This window comes from Eleutherodactylus coqui, chromosome 12 (assembly GCF_035609145.1).
Source record: "Eleutherodactylus coqui strain aEleCoq1 chromosome 12, aEleCoq1.hap1, whole genome shotgun sequence".
Classification (NCBI taxonomy): domain Eukaryota; kingdom Metazoa; phylum Chordata; class Amphibia; order Anura; family Eleutherodactylidae; genus Eleutherodactylus; species Eleutherodactylus coqui.
Genome location: NC_089848.1, coordinates 29,496,228 through 29,516,339, shown reverse-complemented (window position 1 = coordinate 29,516,339; position 20,112 = coordinate 29,496,228). Strand labels below are relative to the sequence as shown.

Below are 20,112 nucleotides of genomic sequence, written 5' to 3'. Positions count from 1 at the left end.
GTTTTCTTTTAAGCCCAAACGGATACAAAAATGGGGGCTAGAAAATATATCAGAAATATAATGGTGAGAGGAAACAAGCGAGAAAATGAAAAAACAGACCAGAAGCAGAGTCCAGGGAGACTGCAGGAGCGAGGAAGGAAGGACAAGGCTGCGAGGTGCCCGCCCGGGTTCTCAAGCTCCTCTTATATTGTGGTCTTGTGGCTTGTAAGCGTTACATAGTATATAAATGCCCCATTAATACACACACGATCATTTTATTAGATTAACCCACTTTTGTAGGATCCGGGTTTCCCCTAAGGACTCACTGGAGAGTATTTTGACTGCGCATATTTTTTTATGGGTGTAATACGTAAAATGTAAGGCTGCTAAAAAGCTTCCCGTAATCCATGTTTTACAATCAGTATATATGACGGTATAGATTCCTTATATACCTGTTCTTCTTCCCAGTGAATAAGCACAGCATTCAGGCACATGTATCCCAATAATAAGACAAAACACGCCGTTATTCGTTGTCTACGGGAAAACCAACTGTAAGAAGGTCGGCTGAATACAGAACCCCAGAGATGGAAATCCTCCAGATATTCGGTGAATTTGCAGTAGAAGAGCTGGTGCACAAAGAGACGTTATAGATCAGCTGTACGTTATAAACACTTCTCACAATGACGGATTAGAAACCTGCTTATATTCTACCAATGAGTTTCCACAATCGCTCCACAAATAAATCTGTAAGAGAACATTCTGGAAGCTTCATTACTCCATAAGAGCAGAATTCTGCAGATCAATCTACATTTTTCGGGGAAAAAGAAGTCAGTTTTTAGGTTGGCTCAGTTTAACATTTGGGCTAAAGCACACTGACCACACAACAGCCTCACTGATCCTGGTGCTCTTACCTTACAGTCCATCAAAGTTCACTTTCAGATGGGTATCGATTAAAGGGGTTGTCCCATGAAAAGAATGTATCCCATCTCCATAGAAGGTGCTCCGCCATCTCCAGCAGTCCATTGAAATGAATGAAGCGGTAGTGCGGACATGTGACCACCACTCCATTCAGGGACACACAGTCGGTGGTCGGACCCCACCAATCAGATATTTATCTCCTACCCTGTGGACAGGCGATAAGTGATTTTCATAGGACGACCTCTTTAACATAAGGGCCATCTGTAGCTTTCAACAAGGGAAATTTTACATAATGAAAATGTGCCCGTTTTCACAAATAACACCACATGTACAGACAGTGCGTACTCGCTGCGCGCCGCTAATCGCCATGCACGATCTTCACGTATATGCGTGCGTAATACCTGCCAAACTGGAACAATGGCAGGCGCCTCTAGTGAGGCATTTCAAGTCATTGAAGTTGTTTTGCCGAGAGAGGGATTTCAGGGCTGCGGCGTCAGCGCACTGCAAGAACCGCGAAAAACAGGCACGGCTTGGTCACGGCTATTCTGCAGACACGCATTAGAAGCTCCAATAGTCGTGATTATTTAGTGTAACTATCGAAGCGTTATGACATTGGTGTGAAGGAGGTCGGAGTGCGTCTGAAGCCGCTATTTCTCACCAGTACTGGACACATTCTGGTAGGGAATCCAAGAACATCAGGTGGTGCAACAACAAGTATGTAACAGCAATATCAGGACAGCGGGCGATAGCGCATGATCGCGGGAGCAGGCGAGTATAAAATATACTGCACCCGCCCCCCCGTCATGTCCTCCAACAGCACCATTACTTAGTTTATGGTGGGGCTGTGGGGATGACAGGTGAGACTTGAGCCATCTTATGGCGGAGATACATATATGTCAGAATAGCTTGTGAATAAACCCAACATGCGTCCATCTCACATTCGCTGCAGATTCTGACGACACTTCACTTAATGCACCGTTTCTTAAAACGGCCATAACCAGCGCTGAACGCGGCTCGTACATATGGCGCACATGACTCGCACCTCTTTCTGCCACATTTCTTTTGTCCCGAGATGGTGGTACAATAAAAAGGCCATCTTGTTTTCATGGCTGAATGACTAATACACTTACCCTTCTGAATCCTAATCCATGTCCTACAGATGTCAGTTCCCGCTCCACCTTCCCATCTCCCTCATCAATGGCTAGCCAACATTCTGCATAGAACAACCAACTGGCTCCACTATGCAGGTCCTTGACGATCACATGGCTGAGGTAGATACTTGGGGATTGACCAATGTTGTTATGCCAAATGTGAATCTTCCACAACGGCCCAAGACTCTCCGGCACACTGGGAACATAAGTGATATCCGCTAGTAATACAGAGTTCGCTGTCGGCGCTCATCCACATTAAACCGTATGTTCCTTCACAATTACTTGTATTAGCAGTGATAAGACAATGGAGTTCCTTCATCCGTCTGCAGTAAGTCTTCCTCCTACAAGACTCGGTATTAGGATACGTATTTATTTACCTCATTATAAAGGTGTGTCGTGAATTTCTGCCAAACAGAGGCTTCTCCGGGCCATACAGCTCCCGCGTCTCAGAAACACCGTCCTCGCCGTGTAAGATAATGTAAACCTAGAACAACATGCTGATTAAGCATTCCTTCCTTTGTGACGAGTCAGGCGGGGATAGGATGGCGATTACAGTACAAACTTAGCATTTTTATAAAGGCAAATTATAAAGGGTTTCATTTACGACCTTCTATACTTACACATAGCCAATATAATGGCAAAGTGCGGTCCGGGTTTGTTTTGTTTTTGACCCTATGCAGTGTGATGTGGCTTGCTGAGAGTGGGTCTTACTGCTTCATTTACACTGACATGCCAAAAGTCATGGGACAGGAACTAATATCGTAGGACTCCCTCTAGCTCAGCACAGTGCAGCAACTGGATGTTGGATCAATTCCACAATTAGACGGAAGATGTCTGGAAGGATGTTAAGCCATCTAGATATCCACCCACAGTTCCGTGGTAATTGTAGGTGCATGATCGCGGGTGCAAATTGATCTCTCCACCACATCCCATAACTGCGTGATTGGATTCACGTCAGGAGAACAATTCAGGCCACACCATCGGTAGGAAATCTCCTGAATGTTCCTTGAACCAATTCTGAATAATAGCGCATTATCCTGCTGGAATATCCCATCATTGTGGGGTACATGAAGTCCATGAAGGGCTGCAAATGGTCACTAACCAAAGAAATATAGTATGCACTGGCCATTGACGTCTGTAGGAGCACCAGTGGATCGAAGCCATGCCATGAGAACACATCCACACCAGATGGGAACCACCATCAGCCTGCACAGTGTCTTATTGTCAACTGGGGTCCATGGGGTCTACTGAAACAACTGGTACCATGACTCATCCGACCACATTACATGTTGCCAGTTCTCTAGGGTCCATTTATTAATCTCACGAGCCAAGGTGAGGCGCTGTGTCCGGTGTCATGGTGTTAATAGAGGCAGTCTGGTGGGTCTTCTGCTCCCATACCCCCTGCTGGACTGCCCTGCGGAATGTGTGTGCGGGACTTCCTGCATCGACTGTTAATGTCACGATCAGTAAGTACCCCGTTCTGTCCACTATGGGTGGTAATGCCTTCAATAATGCATTCCCGATACACACCTAACACTGCGGACCAAGGAACGATAAATGCCCGCACAGCTTCAAAAATGGAATGTCCCATCCATCTGGCATCCACTAATATCCGATAAATCATATCGCCTTACCATGAGCACAATGTTCAGTCTCACAAGATAACGCCTCCCAAATTATACAGGTGTGGGCATTCCTAGGCAGTCACCTGAGGTCATGCCACTTTATAATCAATCTACATGCTGCCATCCCAGGACTTCTCGCATGTCTGTAAATATTCTAATTAAAGAACCAAAGCAAGACATTGGAATTTCCAAAGAGCTTTCATTTTACATATATTGAATTTTTCTTAGTCCCCTAGGACTTATAATGCAATCTTTTGATCACTTGCGTTGGCTGTCAATCCTCCTAAACCCTGCCACAGCGTATCGTTTTGGCAGCAGGACGGTTCTACAAGTGAGCAATGGGGAGTAAAATATATTCAGTTGTGCCCTGAAAGCCAACGGGTGTTCCCTGCATTATAGGCCTGCCATGTGTCCTGTAAGCAGATTAGGACTACAATGGGTATGTTTCCGAGACGGGACAAACAGGTGGATCCATGTTGGGGTTAAAGTCTTCATTCATGTGTTTTCTATTAAAAAAAGCAGTTTTTACAATGACAATTGCCAAAAAATGAAAACTGTAATTGTCAGTACCAGCGGCTCCCGGGGCCTCCGTGCCCGCACCACTGGTCCTATCACCTGGGCGTCTGGGGTACAGCGCAGGGGAGCCCCGGTGTTGGTGACCTCCCCTGGCTGCCGTAGTTCTGTACACCAGTGGGTTGCTAGGGACGCGGCGGACGCCGCCCCACCCAGCGTCCCCGTTGCCATGATAGCCGAGCGCGCTTCCTCTGTCTCCGCCCGCCCAGCAAATGCGGGGGAAGGGGTTTTCCAGTGCTCCACGACTGGGTCCTGTTACAGTAAGGCTCCCCCCCTAATTAGCTGCTGGGGTGGGAGTTCTGACAGCATTTAAACCTTTCAGTTCCTGTCCAGCACTGCCACTGTATGTTTGGTCTTCAATTGCACTCGCGCTTCCTGTTTTTGACTCCCTTGCTCTGAAACCGACTTCGCCTTCGCCTGACCCTTTTGTACTGCGTTTCCGCCCATTCCCGACCTGGATTGCCTGACCTGCCTTGTGTTTTGTTTGTGACTCGTATTTATCTGTATGTCTGACTCCTGCCCCGCCTCCTTAGCTAGCCTAGAGACTGTCGCCCAGTTGTCGTCCTAGGGCTTAGCCTTGGGGGGCAAGTAGGTAGGGACAGGGGTTGCGGGTAGTTATAGGGACTTCTAGTTGACCGGACTCCAGTCCTTGACAGTAATTTTTTCCTTTTGCTTAGATTAATTCAAAAACTGAGGGGTCAAAATATGCAGTACACCCCTAGATGACTTTATTTCATTATGGGGTCATTTGTGGGGGTTTGCCATCGTTTTGGGTGCTCAAGGGTTCTATAGTTGTGCTATGGGGCCTGAAATATCTGCAAGCAAAATGTCTGTTCTGAAAACCACCAGCTGCTCCTTTAATTTTGGGCTCCGTTGTGCATACAGACAGAAGATTAGGGCCACAAAGGGTATGTTTCTGAACACAGGACAAACAGGGAGATCCATTTTGGGGTGCAAATCCTAATTTTCATGTGAATTATAGAAAAAAATCTTGTCTTTAAAATGACATATTTGCAAAAAAAAAATGAAATTTAATTTTTTTCTCCTCTAAATTGCATTAACTCCTGAAAAGAAACCGTGGGGTAAAAATACTCCTGACTCCTCAGTGATACATTAAGGGGTGTTGTTTTTAAAATGCGGTAATTTGTGGGTGTATCTATCATTCTGATACCTATGAGTCTTTGCAATCTTGGCTTTGTGTAGGAAAACAAAGTGTTACTCAAAATGTTGACAAGTAACGTTAAATTTGCACGTCTCCTAAATGGTTTTTTAAAAAACTAAAGTTTTTCAAATGTGCTTCCAGAATAAAGGGAACAGCTGGAAATATATATCTTATCAACAATTCGTACACAGTATGTTTGCACATATTTGACATATTGCAGTCGAAAATGTGAAAAAGGCAATTTTTACAAAGTTCTACCAATTTTGGTGCTTTTAATAAATATACACACATTCTATCAGTCTGTTTGCTTCCTAAATGAAGGATTCTAAAGAAACATGTTTAAGATAAAAACTTATTTTCTTCTGATGACACAATCCATTTAAGATATATATTATGCATTCTCATTCCAGTATCAGCATCACATCACCTTTGCTGTGGTCTTTGGTCTAGACCGGAAACCGACATCAACCATAACAGCATATTGCTGCTGATCCCTTGGAGAGTTATCCTGAAGAAACACAAAGCCGTCTTTTGGATCTTCATGTCGGTCCTTAATTTTACCAGAAAACATCAGTAAAATGTAGATCAGGGCGCAAATCCCAACAACGACGGGTGGGATCAGGTTTTTAGTTGGGCTACATGAAAAAAATACAAATATTAGTTCTTCTCCATATAAATGCCCCTGTGTGGCTTATAACGCTTGTTAGATTTCTCACAGTCTCACTATACTGTTTGGTCAGACAACGATCAGGGTGCAGCTTTAGTGGACATAAGTCTTGTCATTTCCCAGTATGGCTGCCCATGCCGCTCTCTGCTGCTGCACTGCAGCCCTCGTTAGTCAGTTATATCCCGTGTCTACAAGCACATTGCACGCACTACAGCCAATTAGCCTGCTTGTGATTGTAGCAGCTGTAAAAAGAGAATATTCATTCTTTATACCAGTGTACTGTGAGGTATCCAGTGTGGGCACCAGAGATATAATCATTTCTTGTGCCCGCTCGGTCTAGGATGGTCTTCTTATACAGAGCATGTACTCTCTAGTAGGGGACGCACAACCTTTTTTGATTGGAGGAACACATTGCCCTATAACCTTACTTCAAAGGGCCACAGTAAGTCTTAAGCTGCTTCATCCTCTAAAGTTCTGTTTTAGGGCGCCTACCCACTAGCGATAGGTTTTCTTGCGATGCGAGAGCGAGCGAAAACACAGGATTATGAAACCAATGATTTTCAATGGTTTCATACTCATTTGCAATTATTCACTCAAGCCTCGGATCATTAAGAAATACCTGCACTAGCGCCAGCCCCATTGACAACATAGGGAGTACATCGTGCTCCCCTGACACAGCTGTGACAGCTATGGCAGGGGACTCCTCCATCCCCGCGGAGAATCCTTACAGCTGTGGCAGAGGATTTCTTCATCCTTGCAGGGACCACGATGTACTCCCTATTTTTTCAATGGGGCTGGCGCTGCTGCCACTGACCTCATTGAAAACAATGGGCAATAGCGCAGGTTTTCTTTAGCACTGCGAGGCTTCAGTGCACACAACGCAAATGAGTATGAAACCATTAGAAATCATTGGTTTCATACTTATTGGTTTTCACTCACTCTCGCAAGAAACCCTATCGCTAGTGGGTAGGAGCCCTTAAGGGCATCATGTTGTGTGGATATCGGCGCATGCCCCTTTAGTATTCAGTTGAATGCTATAGAAATTAGCTCTGTACTTCATACAGCGCAGAATGTAAAATCTGCATTGTGGAGAAAACAGAACCGACATGTCCGTTCCTGACAGCGTCCATGCAGAAACCCTGCCAGGCAGCCGCACACGGATCTGACCCGCCGACAGGGTCATAGGCCAAAAAATCCCACATGGACCTGACATGCACTGAACTATGTCAATGAGGACTAATTGTCACATTATAATTGTACAACCTCCCATAAATGTCACTTTGTTATTGAAGATTTTACATTAATGTCCCTCATATTGTTGGCTCATAACTCAGTCGCCTTAAGTGCATCTTTAACTCCTTAGTGCCATAACTAATATTAGCCTTAAGGGATAATACACTTCTCCCCTTTGTGTTCCAGCAGTCATAAGCTTTCTCCTTTCTTTAGCCACTGTAGCGTTATAACACCCTGTATATTGCGGACAAATACAAATGCCGGTACAGATCAGGTTTTAGAGAACTTTTACAATTTTCGAGGAGGTGAAGGCCGATTGAAAAAAGCAATTTCCCAATTCCTTGGATTCAGTCATTTCATTCACAATGTGGTATGAATGTTATGTCTATTATATTTTACAGGTCGTTACGATCATGAGAACACTGAGTTTATACGGCTTTTATTATGTTTTACTACTTTTGAACATTAAAAAACTTTTTTTTTTTGTTTCCCCACGTTCCAAGACCATAGCAGCGTTATTTTTCGACTGAGCTGTATGAGGGTTTTTTTTATTCCATAAGAGGCGACTTGTAGTTTTTATTGCTACTTTGAGGTTTATACAACTTTTTGATGACTTTTTATTTTGGTTTTGGGAAGTGAGATGTACAGAAAACAGCCATTTTGACATTTTTTTGTGTTGCTTACTTACTGGATAGATAATGTCATATTTTATAGTACAGATTACTACAGACGTGGCAACAATTATGTGCAGCTTTTTTGTTATTTTTATATGGTAAATAGTGAAAGCATTGGGTAAAGGGAAAAACTACTGTATATACTCGAGTATAAGCCTAGTTTTTCAGCACATTTTTTTGTGCTGAAAAAGCCCCCCTCGGCTTATACTCAGGGAAGGCTTAAAAAAACCCTCCATACTCACCTCCCAGCCGGCATCTGTGTCTCCGGCGGCGGTGCGGCAGGCTGCTTGAATTCTCTCCGCTGTAATTCCCCGCCATCCACTTTGCTAGGCTGTGTCATCTCCCACTGTCAGCGCTGCGTAAGTAAGAGCTGTGATTGGATCGAGTGTCAGCCAATCACAACTGGTGCTCGATCATTTACAGCCAATCAAGCTGCTTTAGAATTCTCCCCGCTGTCATCTCTCTGCTCGGCTTTCAAATCCCCTGCCGTCAGTGCTGTGTGAAAAGCGCTGTGATTGGATCAAGTGCCAGCTGTGATTGGCTGGTGCTCAATCCAATCACAGCGCTTACTTACACAGCACTGACAGAGCCAAACAGAGAGGACGGCGGGGGATGACAGCAGGGAGAATTCAAGAAGCTTGTCGCACAGACCCAGACGCCGGCTGGGAGGTGAGTATGGAGGTTTTTTTAACCTAGTATATACTCGAGTATAGCTCGGCTTATACCCGAGTCAATAAATTTTCCCAGTTTTTTGTGGTGAAACTTATAGTCTTGGCTTATACTCGGGTCGGCTAATACTCAAGTATATACGGTATTTTCTAAAACAAAAAATTTCAATAAAAACACTCAGATGTGGCAGTCAGAATTGACCAAAGTATCTGGGAAGTCTATGGGAGTGTGTGCACAGCGGTCTGAAAAGAGTCAGATTTTCAGACTGCATGCAGACTTCATCGGTAGATACAGAGGAAACAGGCAGGTATAAAATAATGACATCCCCGTCTCTCTGTCACCTCCCTGAACACTATAACTTAGTTTCTGGTGTTATTCCAGGGTGCCAGGTTCCCTTTACAAGAGAAAGCTTACAGTATAAGAAAGGTTCCATAATACCATAATATTTCATACATGTTTACCTTACAAACTGTGAGACGTCTTCCACATTATACTGACTGGAGACTCGTCGGCTTGCCGTGGTGTACGTCCCTATATGGGCACAGCTAAAAACAGAAATCAAAACTAGTCATGAGTTTGTCATGCCCCAAATAATCTGAAATCAGCTGGGAAAGATCACATGCAATGGCTGAAACTAATATTTTACTGAAACTAGTAGATGCTGGAAACTAACTTCCAGCAGACGTGGTTAGAAAATCTACATTAAGTGAATTTAAGCTGCGGAGGATAAACTTAAGGCCCGTTTACACAAGGCGAATGTCGGGCAAACAATGCTCGTCACTCGTCCCTGTGTGTCCTCGCTCCTGTGATGTTGTGTGAGCGCTAGTATCGCTGGCTTGCTCACAGAGCGGCCAGCAGGGGCCGGGGCGACTACGGGAGATTTCTCTCCTCGCTCCCCCGCCCCTCTCCATTCACTTAACATAGCAGCTGTTTAGTACTGACCGACTGCTATTTACACTGAACGGTCAGCGATCAGCTCATCGTCCAGCGCCATAAGCTGCATAAACGATGGAGGATGAGCTGATCGTTCAGTGTAAATAGCAGCAGTTCAGTTATGAATCGCTGCTATGTTAAGTGAATAGAGAGGGGTGGGAGAGAGCGGGGAGAGAAATCTCCTGCAGCCGCCTGGGCCCCCTGCTGGCCGCTCTGTGAACAAGTCAGCAATAATAGTGCCCACGCAACAGGAGCGAGGACACACAGGGACGAGTGTCGAGCATCGTTTGGCCGACATTCGTCCCGTGTAAATGGGCCTTTAGATTTAAGAAAGCAATAAAAAGGACACAATATAAAGGCAGATTAGATGGATCATTTTCTTCTGGGCTTCTAAGTAATCTAATACTTTTTAAAACATGAATGTGAATTAGTGGTGGATGTCTAGTAATCAATATTCTCTGAAACAGTGGATATCGCTGACTCGATTTTCATTTTTGTACAAATATCCAATTTAAGGTTTTAATAAGACATTTGAAATCACTAAAGTTATATAGTAAAATATGAAATATTTGGCAATCACAGGGTATCTGGGGGCTTCAGACACGGTCTAGGAGTCGGCATGAGTAAAGTCACAGTGTCAGCGCTGGACCATGAGATGCGTCTGGGAGCGCAGGCATAGAATCATTATATTTGTAAAGCTTTAGGAAGAAACATCTCCGTTATGTAGTAGCTTGATGATTGGCCGGGCTGCTTGTTATACCAGCCAGCCTATCAGGTGTTTTAGTGGGGTTTTTAAAGGGTCACTAACTTTTCAAACAACTTGTGTTTATGTGATAGGCTGTGTGATAATTAGCCAAAGCACTGTGTACTTTATGTAAATGTGCTGATAAATCCCTCCGAAGTGCTGTCTCCCTTTCCGGTCTGCTAGCTCTTTACTGACAGGTGGAACAATAGGAGGGAGCAGAGGACGAGGCATCAATGCTCACGGAGCTGCATGCAGAGAGCCAGAGGAGGGCAGAGGGAGAAACACACACAGAGAGCTACAAGTAGAGAGAATGGTGAAAATGTTCAGCTGTTTATACACATGTACACTGCTACGTCATTCTGCACACTCCTGCCTGATGTGTGTGTGATAGCCACTTAGAAAGCAAGAATCTCTGTAGTCCTCTGTCTATAGCAGACAGAACAGCAATAACAATAGCTCCCACCATTCCTGAGAGGACAGAGAAGCAGATATACATCATACACAGGCAAATGTGGGAAAATGCAGGAATAGAAGTCATATAATGGCCAGAAAGGTGGTTATTCCTCATGTGCACACATGACAACTTATTCTAAAAAGTTATCAGGTAACTCAGGTGTGCTTTAAACCAGCCCTGGGGTTATACCGATGCTGGTTATACTCCTTGTATACTGGCCAGTGTTCAGTGTTATGTTTAATTGCTTTTGTTATTTTTCCTATGTCAGTGTCTTCACTTCTGTTCCCTTTTCTTTGCCTTGGTCTTTATCTCAGAGCGTCTAGGATGTCTAGTGACTAGAGATGAGCGAGCATGATCGAATAAGTCAGTTACCGGAGCGAGCCTCACTCTTCTCGAGTAACTGCATTCTTGTCCGAGCGTGTTCGGGGGGGGGGGGGGGGGGTGCGTGAGGCAGCGGGGGAGAGAGTGAAGAGTGAAAGATCCCCGCCCCCCCCCCGAGCACGCGCGGACAAGAATGCAGTTACTCGAGAAAAGCGAGGTCGCTCAAGTAACTGCCATATCTGAGCGCGCTCGCTCATCTCTACTAGTGACGTTCCAGGCATGGGGTAGTGGTGTGAGGTGCAGCGGACTGAGCAAGCTGGCGCTTACAGGGCCACCAGCAGGAAGCCTTACAGGGAGGCTTATCAAAGCAGCAGGAGATCCCTGCCTTCCGCCACCACGACAAGTCTCAGTCTGGCTCCTTTGTTTTCCACCACTGTACAGCTGCTTTTCTGCCAACGGCGGGCACTGGATTGAGGAGAGCCTGTGTGTGAGTAGACCCGGTATACAGGAGGATTAATGTGTGACCTGTGTTGATTCCTGCTAAGTGGGACTCCAACAGAGACTTTAGGACTTCGTAGTTTACCTGTGGCCCGAGTAACACCTAGACGGTAACTCTCTCATTGCTATCATTGCATTGATTCCTACAGCCAGATTAAGGCCTCCTGTTGAACCGTTCTATTAAAATCAAACTTTTGATTATCAGTATAAAGATGTGCAAGACTCAGTTATTTCAGAACTTCCCACATAGCATCCAATGGGTGACGACATCTAGGATTGCATTTGGTATAGAGCAACACTCGCTGCACCCCAATGTAGCGTGGCCTGATCCGTGACACAATAGCCTCATGTCCCTATGTCAATAAAGCCCCCATGACCCACCACCAGTGCAGACCAACCCCTCAGCAGGTCCCATCACAGTTCCTGTTCAACCCGAATCATTATCCTGTTCCCCACAGATGGAAGGGGCCCCAGAAAAAAACACCATGTGGCAATCAGATCAGAGCCTCACGTCCACATGAGATGAGATATATTGTTATCAGCAGTAACAGTAACAAATTCAAACAGAATAGCGTATTACCAAGAATACAAGATTATCTCCTATTCACCAATCTCGACAACGGGGGTCTCGCGTTTCCCCCGTCCTCCTCACTGCGGGGTTCCTACACACACGCACCCTCAGTGAGGAGGAGATTGAATGGAACGCTGGTCGTGCAAGTGTGCTACTGCTCCATTTACTTTCAGTAGGGCTGTGGAGACAGCAGATCGGCAAGCGCTCGGGTATTTCCATCATCCACACTGAAATCAATGGAGCACCGACCACGCATGCTCGGCCAGCGCTCCATTCATTCTCATGTCATTGTGGGGGAGAAGCGACCCCTGCACTGACAGAGAGGGATACGGGACCCCCATTTTTGATATCAGTGGGGGTCTCAGTGGTGAGAGCCCACAGATGAACAAGTTATCCGCTATCCTGTGGATATTTTACTTTGGATTTCGTGCCCTAATCCGAACTGTTGTGAAATTCACATGAACTCCAAGTAAAGCCCTGCCTTTAGGCCAAACCAGTCCAGGATAAAATATAGCCAGCGTTCCCTGCCCCCTGGGTTAGCGCCCTCAGACCAGTCTGCATACTTCACCTTCCTTTGCTCATAGTACGTTTCCCAGTCTGAATGTCCTTTAGCCACCGGATCTACCTATTTATCATCATCCAGGAATGGGTCAGATGTAACACAAATGGGCGATCCTGATGATCATACGGTGTTAAGTGGTAACATATTGTACGTAGTAATTCTCAGATGAGCACAACCATCGCTACATGTGCCGTACAACTACATCGACTTACCTGCATGTAAACCCTGTGGCTGGAGCGCCCTCCTGAGGAGAGCAGTCTTCGGAGTTCCAATGCTTATTACTCCAATGTAGGCATTGTATCCACCGCACATCCAATGTGTAATTTACCATATTAGAAATATACTTATTTTTCGGGTGCCTTTTGTAGTCTGCGTCCATTAATGCCATGTAAGAGTATTCTGCATCTATAATGCATAGAAATGTAAAGTCATATATGTTTATGTAAATACTGAAATATCACACAGAAGTTATTTACTTAAACTTATAAGTCTTTTGTTTCCAGAATTCCAAGTTTTATTCATTTTCCACCTCCTGGGTTGGATCACGCGGTGAAAGTCTGTCGGCGGGTCAATCTGCATGTGGCCAAAATCTGCAGCATGTGGAAGGGATGATCCCAACTCTTCAATGCGGTCGGGGGCGTGGCCAGCGACCAAGATGGACGGCCGCATTTGAGTGAAGCTCCCCAGGGGATCCCAATATCCTGCAAAAATCCTGGCCGCTCTCCCTTAATTTGCCCACCGGACCGGGCATAAACATTAACCTAACCCTGCTGAGGTTGCGGGCTCGTGCTGAAGAGCCTGTCTCTCTCCTGGACCCTCCTGCACCGGACGAACTCTGGCGGGAACGGCTGGCGCGCCAACACCCTTCTGCCGCCGCCATTACTCCTAAGCCGGCGATCGGCACCCGACAGACTCCGGCAACCCCCTGCCCCCGCTGAGGACGGACGAACATCCCGCTCCCCCACCAAAGAGGAGCACCAAGGGGACACCGTAAGAGTCGGCGCACCGGCACCCCTTCACCGCCGGCTGGGACTTACCGGAAGCGGCGCTCCACGGCGGGACTCTGCCATCGCTGGGTGAGTGCTTCATCCATCGCCCGGCCCCGGGGAGCCCAGCACCGGACGAGTGCGGCCTCGGAGCGGCCCCGCGCTGTCACCCGACATAACTCCGCCGCAGTCCTCGGCCCCGCGGCCGGCGGAAGTAGAACCCCGCCGGTCTTCTGTCGCTCACCGCTCTCCACCTCCGCAAGTGAATAGAAGACGCTCCGGGCCCCCGCTTGGCAGTCCGCACCTGGGGGGAATCGGGGAGGCAGAGCCACATATCGGCACCCCTTCATTGCCGTCTTAGGGGGCGCCTGACACAACAGGCTGCTCCTACTCCCTGCAGGAGTCAATATATAATCGGGGCTGCCACCCACTCTCCCCGACATTTTTCCATCGATCGGGGGGCACCCCGCTTCAACACCCGCGCCGCAGAGGAAGAGCGCACCGCGCGCCATCACCCCTTCACCGCCGGCCTTGGGCGCATCATACGCGCCGAGCCGCACCCTGCTTGAATCAGCGCGGAGGGAACGTGGTGTGCCGGGACTGAACCCCAGCTCCGGGAGGAGCCGCCCAAAAAAGTAAGCAGACGACGGGGGGAAGTGGGGACAGTCAGGAAGACCTTTGTCAAACCGCACATAGATACAGAACAAACCCCCCCCCCTCCCAGAGGACACAGACAGTCAACCGGTAACTATAGCCGATGGTACGGGAAACTATTACAGGTCCTCCATCAAAAAGGCAACGCAACCTATGATACCTTCAAGTAATTTGCTCCACACCAACAAAACAACACAGTAATACTCCTTACTTACCAGATACTATACAACCAAACAAGCCCGACGCCACCAAACCAATCGGCTTCCGGGGACCATACCCCAAACCGGAAAGTAACCCCTAAGACCCATAGAGGGAAAACGCAATTGGTCCCATTAAATTAAACAAGACAGCGCTGTGGTCTTGGCGAGTGCCTCACTGACTATATAGACTACATAACCACCCGCCATGAGTACTCGCGCCAAAGGCGGCACGGCCGCAGAGCGACTTAAAGAATTCTCCCGCACTGAAGGAACTGAACAGTCACCACGCTCGTCCCGGACCACACAGGCCAGAGATAATGAAACTGACCCGGGGCAAAACTCAGAACCCACACTGCGCCAACTACTAGAAGCCATAAATAACTGCAGGTCCTCCCTTACTGGGAAAATAGACGAAGTTAAATCAGACGTCACCCTATTGCGACAAGACTTACAAAATCTAAGGGGCAGGATGCACGAAATGGAAGACCGCATCTCGAAAGCAGAAGATACCCTACATCCACTCCCAAAAGCAGTCCTAAAAGCCGCGAGACAAGTAGAATTCTGCCAATCCAAAGCAGACGATCTTGAAAACCGGCTACGTCGCAACAACGTTCGTATAATAGGCCTCCCAGAGAGAGTCGAGGGCTCTCAACCAGAATCCTTCACAGAAAACTGGCTCAAAACCATGCTGGGAGAAGACACCTTTTCAACCACCTTCACGGTAGAAAGAGCCCACCGCGTCCCGACCAAACCACCAATACCAGGCGCCCCACCGCGGCCATTTCTGGCAAGAATCCTGAACTGTAGAGATCGAGACACAATACTGCGTCAGGCCAGACTGAAAGGGCCCCTCAAATATAACAACGCGGCGATCTCTATTTTCCCTGACTTTTCAGCAGACTTGCAGAAGCAAAGAGCCTCTTTCATGGACATCAAAAGGAAACTCCGAGACAGAGGCATTAAATACTCCATGGCATACCCGGCCCGCCTGCGGATCGTGGCGAACGATAGAGTGATTTTTCTGCAGTCCCCAGCTGAAGCCATGGAGTGGCTCCGCATGCATCCGGTGTTGTCCGAGACAAATTAGTCCAAGCTAAGTAACATTTATGTACTAACTGAGGATAATGTAAATTCTTTTCCTAAAATGTACTTGGACCCATGTTCCACTGGCTTTTTGGTGATACCATAAAGAGCAAATTGAGGAGATACACTCCTCTCCTGACCCCATGTCGCCTCCAAGGCACGGGCCGGTGACCCGGCAACCGCCATAGTGACAATAGCCCACGACTTGATGTCCGGAATTAATCCCCTTTAGGCCAGCGGAATATCCCCCACTCACAACAACAGCTACTCTCCACTAGACTGTAGCTTATTGTTTTCCTAGTCACCCGCGAGACACATTAATGTTAAGCGGAATGGCAAATGTTAACTGTTTATACTGTTACAAAAGTGTATTAGTTATGTCACAAGCAAACCTGTGCTGGTACAATCTTCCTCCCCCAACGCAAAAAACATGCTCACATTGTCTGAAACTCCCGGTCAAGCCATATGTCATGATACTTCCCAATGTCGTTGAATTGCCTTAGCTGGAACGTGAGAGGCCTGGGCACCGCTAACAAACGCAGAGCAGTCTTTTCCTACATTAAGCGTTTCAGCCCACACATTGTAGGCCTACAGGAGACCCACCTCACCATAGATAGAGTTGACTTTCTTAAAAAACCGTGGGTGCAATGGGCATGCCATTCCTTCCACACCTCTCTCTCCAGAGGGGTTTCTCTCCTTATACACAAATCACTAAGATGGAACCCTATAAACACCAAAAAAGATCCTGATGGTAGATTCATATTTGTTCATGCCGAAATTGACTCCAGACCATATGTCATCATATGCATTTACAACCCACCACACAACAACCTTCACCTCATACAGGCTGCGATAGCGTTCGCGCATCAGTTCCCATCGGCATATGTCATCTGCATGGGAGACTTTAACAGAGTAATGGACCCAAGTAGAGATAGATTCCACCAGTCCTCTGAACCCCACACCTCAGTTGACTCCCCAATGAAACAGCTTTTTGACAGCGTGGGCTGGGTGGACCTTTGGCGATCGAAATACCCTGACACCCTTGAATATACATGCCACTCTACAGGACATAACACGCTTTCAAGAATAGATTATATACTATCCTCCCCAACACTGGCACTCCACACAGCGGATATAACACACTGCCCGAGAGGCATATCTGACCACAGCCCAATATTACTAACACTTAAATTTCCTAATCTTAAACTCACCCCCACTTGGAAAATACATCCATTCTGGCTCAAACTCCTAAAAACCCAAGATCAAACTCCAACACACATATCAATGTTTCTAGACGCCCACGAGAATAACACTCATTACGCCCTGAAGTGGGACACCTTTAAGGCTTATCTTAGAGGCTGCCTTAAATCGGCCATATCCTACATCAAAAAATCAACATCCGAAATCGATAAAGAACTCGAGACTCAAACATCAGATGCTGAAAAAATATACATCTCCAACCCCACAGACTCCAACAGGGTAAATTGGCTTAGCCTAGCCCGTCTATATAAACACCAGATATACGAAAAAACCAAACGCAAATTATTCTTCACGAAGCAGCATTATTTTGAATTGGGAAACCAATCAAGCCATTTACTGGCGAATTTAATTAGACAAGAAAACCAAGCCAACACGATCCTAAAAATTAAAGATAGACATGGTAGAGAACTCACTGATGCACAATCTATAACAGCTGGTTTCAAAGAATATTATGCAGACCTTTATAGGTCATCCTCACATACATCTCTCCCTGAAATCCTTAACTACCTACAGGATCTAACATTCCCAACACTATCCGCTGAACAAATAGAACAGCTAGAAGCCCCAATAACAGTTGAAGAAATTCAATCAACTATTAACGACATGGCACCAAACAAGTCCCCCGGACCTGACGGCCTCCCAATAGAAATATACCGGAGATACAGTGACCAACTAATCCCACTCCTACACGAAACCCTACACCAGGCCCAACTGGAAAAATCCCTCCCTCCCTCCCTATATGAAGCATCTATCATAGTCCTCCTAAAACCTGACAAAGACCCGACGGACTGCAACTCCTACCGCCCCATCTCGCTAGTAAATGTGGATTATAAAATCCTAACCAAGATTCTGGCCACTAGATTGAACCAAGTAATTTTATCTATCATACACCCTGATCAAACAGGCTTCATGCCAGGCAAATCCACTTCGATTAATATCCGCAAAGTGCAAACGGCCATTCAGCTAGGCAGACAATACAACATGCCCTGGGCCCTCGTGTCATTGGACATGAAAAAAGCATTTGACTCCCTAGAGTGGAATTTCTTAGAAGCCTGCCTATCCCGTTTCGGGTTCGGCCCCAAATTCAGACAATGGATTAACACTATATATAAATCCCCGAAGGCTAATGTGGTAGTAAACGGCATCCCCTCGGCAGAATTCCCGCTCACAAAAGGCACCCGCCAAGGATGCCCCCTATCTCCAGCTTTATTTGCTATAGCCATTGAAGCCTTGGCAATCCGCCTAAGATCCTCTACTAATGTAACGGGCATTGAATGGGGGGGAATTGAAAGCAAAGTGAGTCTCTATGCAGACGACACTATCCTTTTCCTATCAAACCCTGACACCTCCTTCTCTCAAGCCATGACCCACATAAATAAATTCTCCCAATTCTCCGGGCTCTACATAAATTGGACCAAATCCACAATTATGTACACGAATATTAACCCCAAAATCGACCCCCAGGTTGCCAGATATGACCTGGCAATAGTCACTAGGTTTAAATACCTGGGGATAATTATGTCACGCGAATATCACAACGCCATAGAAGACAACATCATTCCTCTACAAGAAACCCTAAAATACAAATTTAAGAAATGGGCCAAATTACCGCTATCAGTAGCGGGCCGTATAAATCTAGTCAAAATGGCCATCCAGCCTAAATGTCTATACATATTACAACACATGCCACTACAAGTCCCTAAACGGTACTTTCAATCATTCAACTCTCTCATTACATCATTTATATGGAACTCCACTCGTTCTAAACTGAGCCTTACAACGCTACAAAGGCCGAAGGATCGAGCTGGGATGGCCCTCCCAGATCTTAGACTGTACTACCTGGCAGGACAACTGAGAAATATTCAGTCGTGGTTCCGACCTCAGGAAATGCCCACGGCAGACCGCTATCTGGCGAAACAAGTAAAGGGCAACAATTTATTAAACTACTTAGAATTCCCAGAATGTACAATTTCATCTGAAATCCTACCATTACATAGGTTGGCGCTTAGCGTCTGGAAAGAAGCCAAAACACTCCAAAGGTTCCATGATGTGGTGTCAGACCTTCCCCTTTGGAATAATCCTGGCCTGACAGCCCTACTCTCCATTCCAGACACTCACTATTGGATCAACCTTGGTATCACCACACTAGGAGACATATATAAGGACGGAATAATTCCTACATTCACCCAGCTATGTGAGCAGCTCCAAAACCCACATCTGCAATTATTCAGGTTTTTCCAGCTTAGGCATGCATTGAACACTCAATTCCCTCCGACCTCCACCCAAATTTCAAAGTTTCCTACGATTGGCATACTAAAATCGCAAGGCCCTAAAGGTCTGATCTCGTCCCTCTATACACATTTACTATCAGCAAAACTAAACTCCAATCCACTCCCCATCTTCGACAAATGGAAAAACTACATCCCATCCTTAACACCTGAAGATTGGGAAGAAATAGAAGAATCCCACCTATCAGTATCCCCTGCCATAAACAACAAATTGATCCAACTGTATATCATCCACCAATCATACCTCACCCCCAGTCGCCTATATAAAATAGGGAACACCCATTCAGACTCCTGCCATAGATGTAATCAACCGAACGCGGACTTCTGGCACCTAGTCTGGAACTGCCCATTTGTCAAAACCTACTGGTCCAATGTAATAACCCTTATAAATCAACTATTAGAACCCCCCTATAACATAAACTTAGACCCCAAAATAACACTATTTGGAATTTTGGAGGAGGAGCTGTGGCCATTATATACCCGAATATTTCTTAAAGAAGTACTCTTCCTAGCACGGAAAGAGATTGCCATGCACTGGATGGCCTCAGTTCCACCCTCAACTACACAATGGATCCATTTAGTAAACTCAATAATACCCTATGAAAAAATTATATACAAAAACAGAGGCTGCCCAAACAAGTACCATAAGATATGGGGCTCGTGGCTGGAGGCCTACTCCACGCTACCCACAGAATAAACTAAGCTTCAACAGGAATAACACGACCAGCACGGTTTGCTTTAGTTTAACAGGTTTTTGTTTATTGTTACTTCAAATACTAGACACATACTGTATAGAGAATATACTGAGTTAGGCCTCCTTCCCACGAGCGTGACGGGCTCCGCAGCGTAATATTCCGCTGTGAAGCCCGTCACGGCGCCCCCCAGAGCCCCTATACTTACCTGCGG

The 20,112-nt window shown here is 46.3% G+C and overlaps 1 protein-coding gene across 1 annotated transcript in view; it reads right to left on the bottom strand.

Moving 5' to 3' along the window:
- LOC136586548 (polycystin-1-like protein 1) overlaps nt 1-20,112 on the bottom strand; it is a 258,667-nt gene that overhangs the window by 80,500 nt on the left and 158,055 nt on the right. Inside the window, exons 28-33 of the mRNA XM_066584683.1 lie at nt 12,948-13,140; nt 9,113-9,196; nt 5,836-6,043; nt 2,426-2,532; nt 2,028-2,244; nt 432-605 (exon numbers count right to left, since the gene is read on the bottom strand). Coding sequence (XP_066440780.1) covers nt 432-605; nt 2,028-2,244; nt 2,426-2,532; nt 5,836-6,043; nt 9,113-9,196; nt 12,948-13,140 — 983 coding nt within the window. The remainder of the gene's footprint in view (nt 1-431; nt 606-2,027; nt 2,245-2,425; nt 2,533-5,835; nt 6,044-9,112; nt 9,197-12,947; nt 13,141-20,112) is intronic.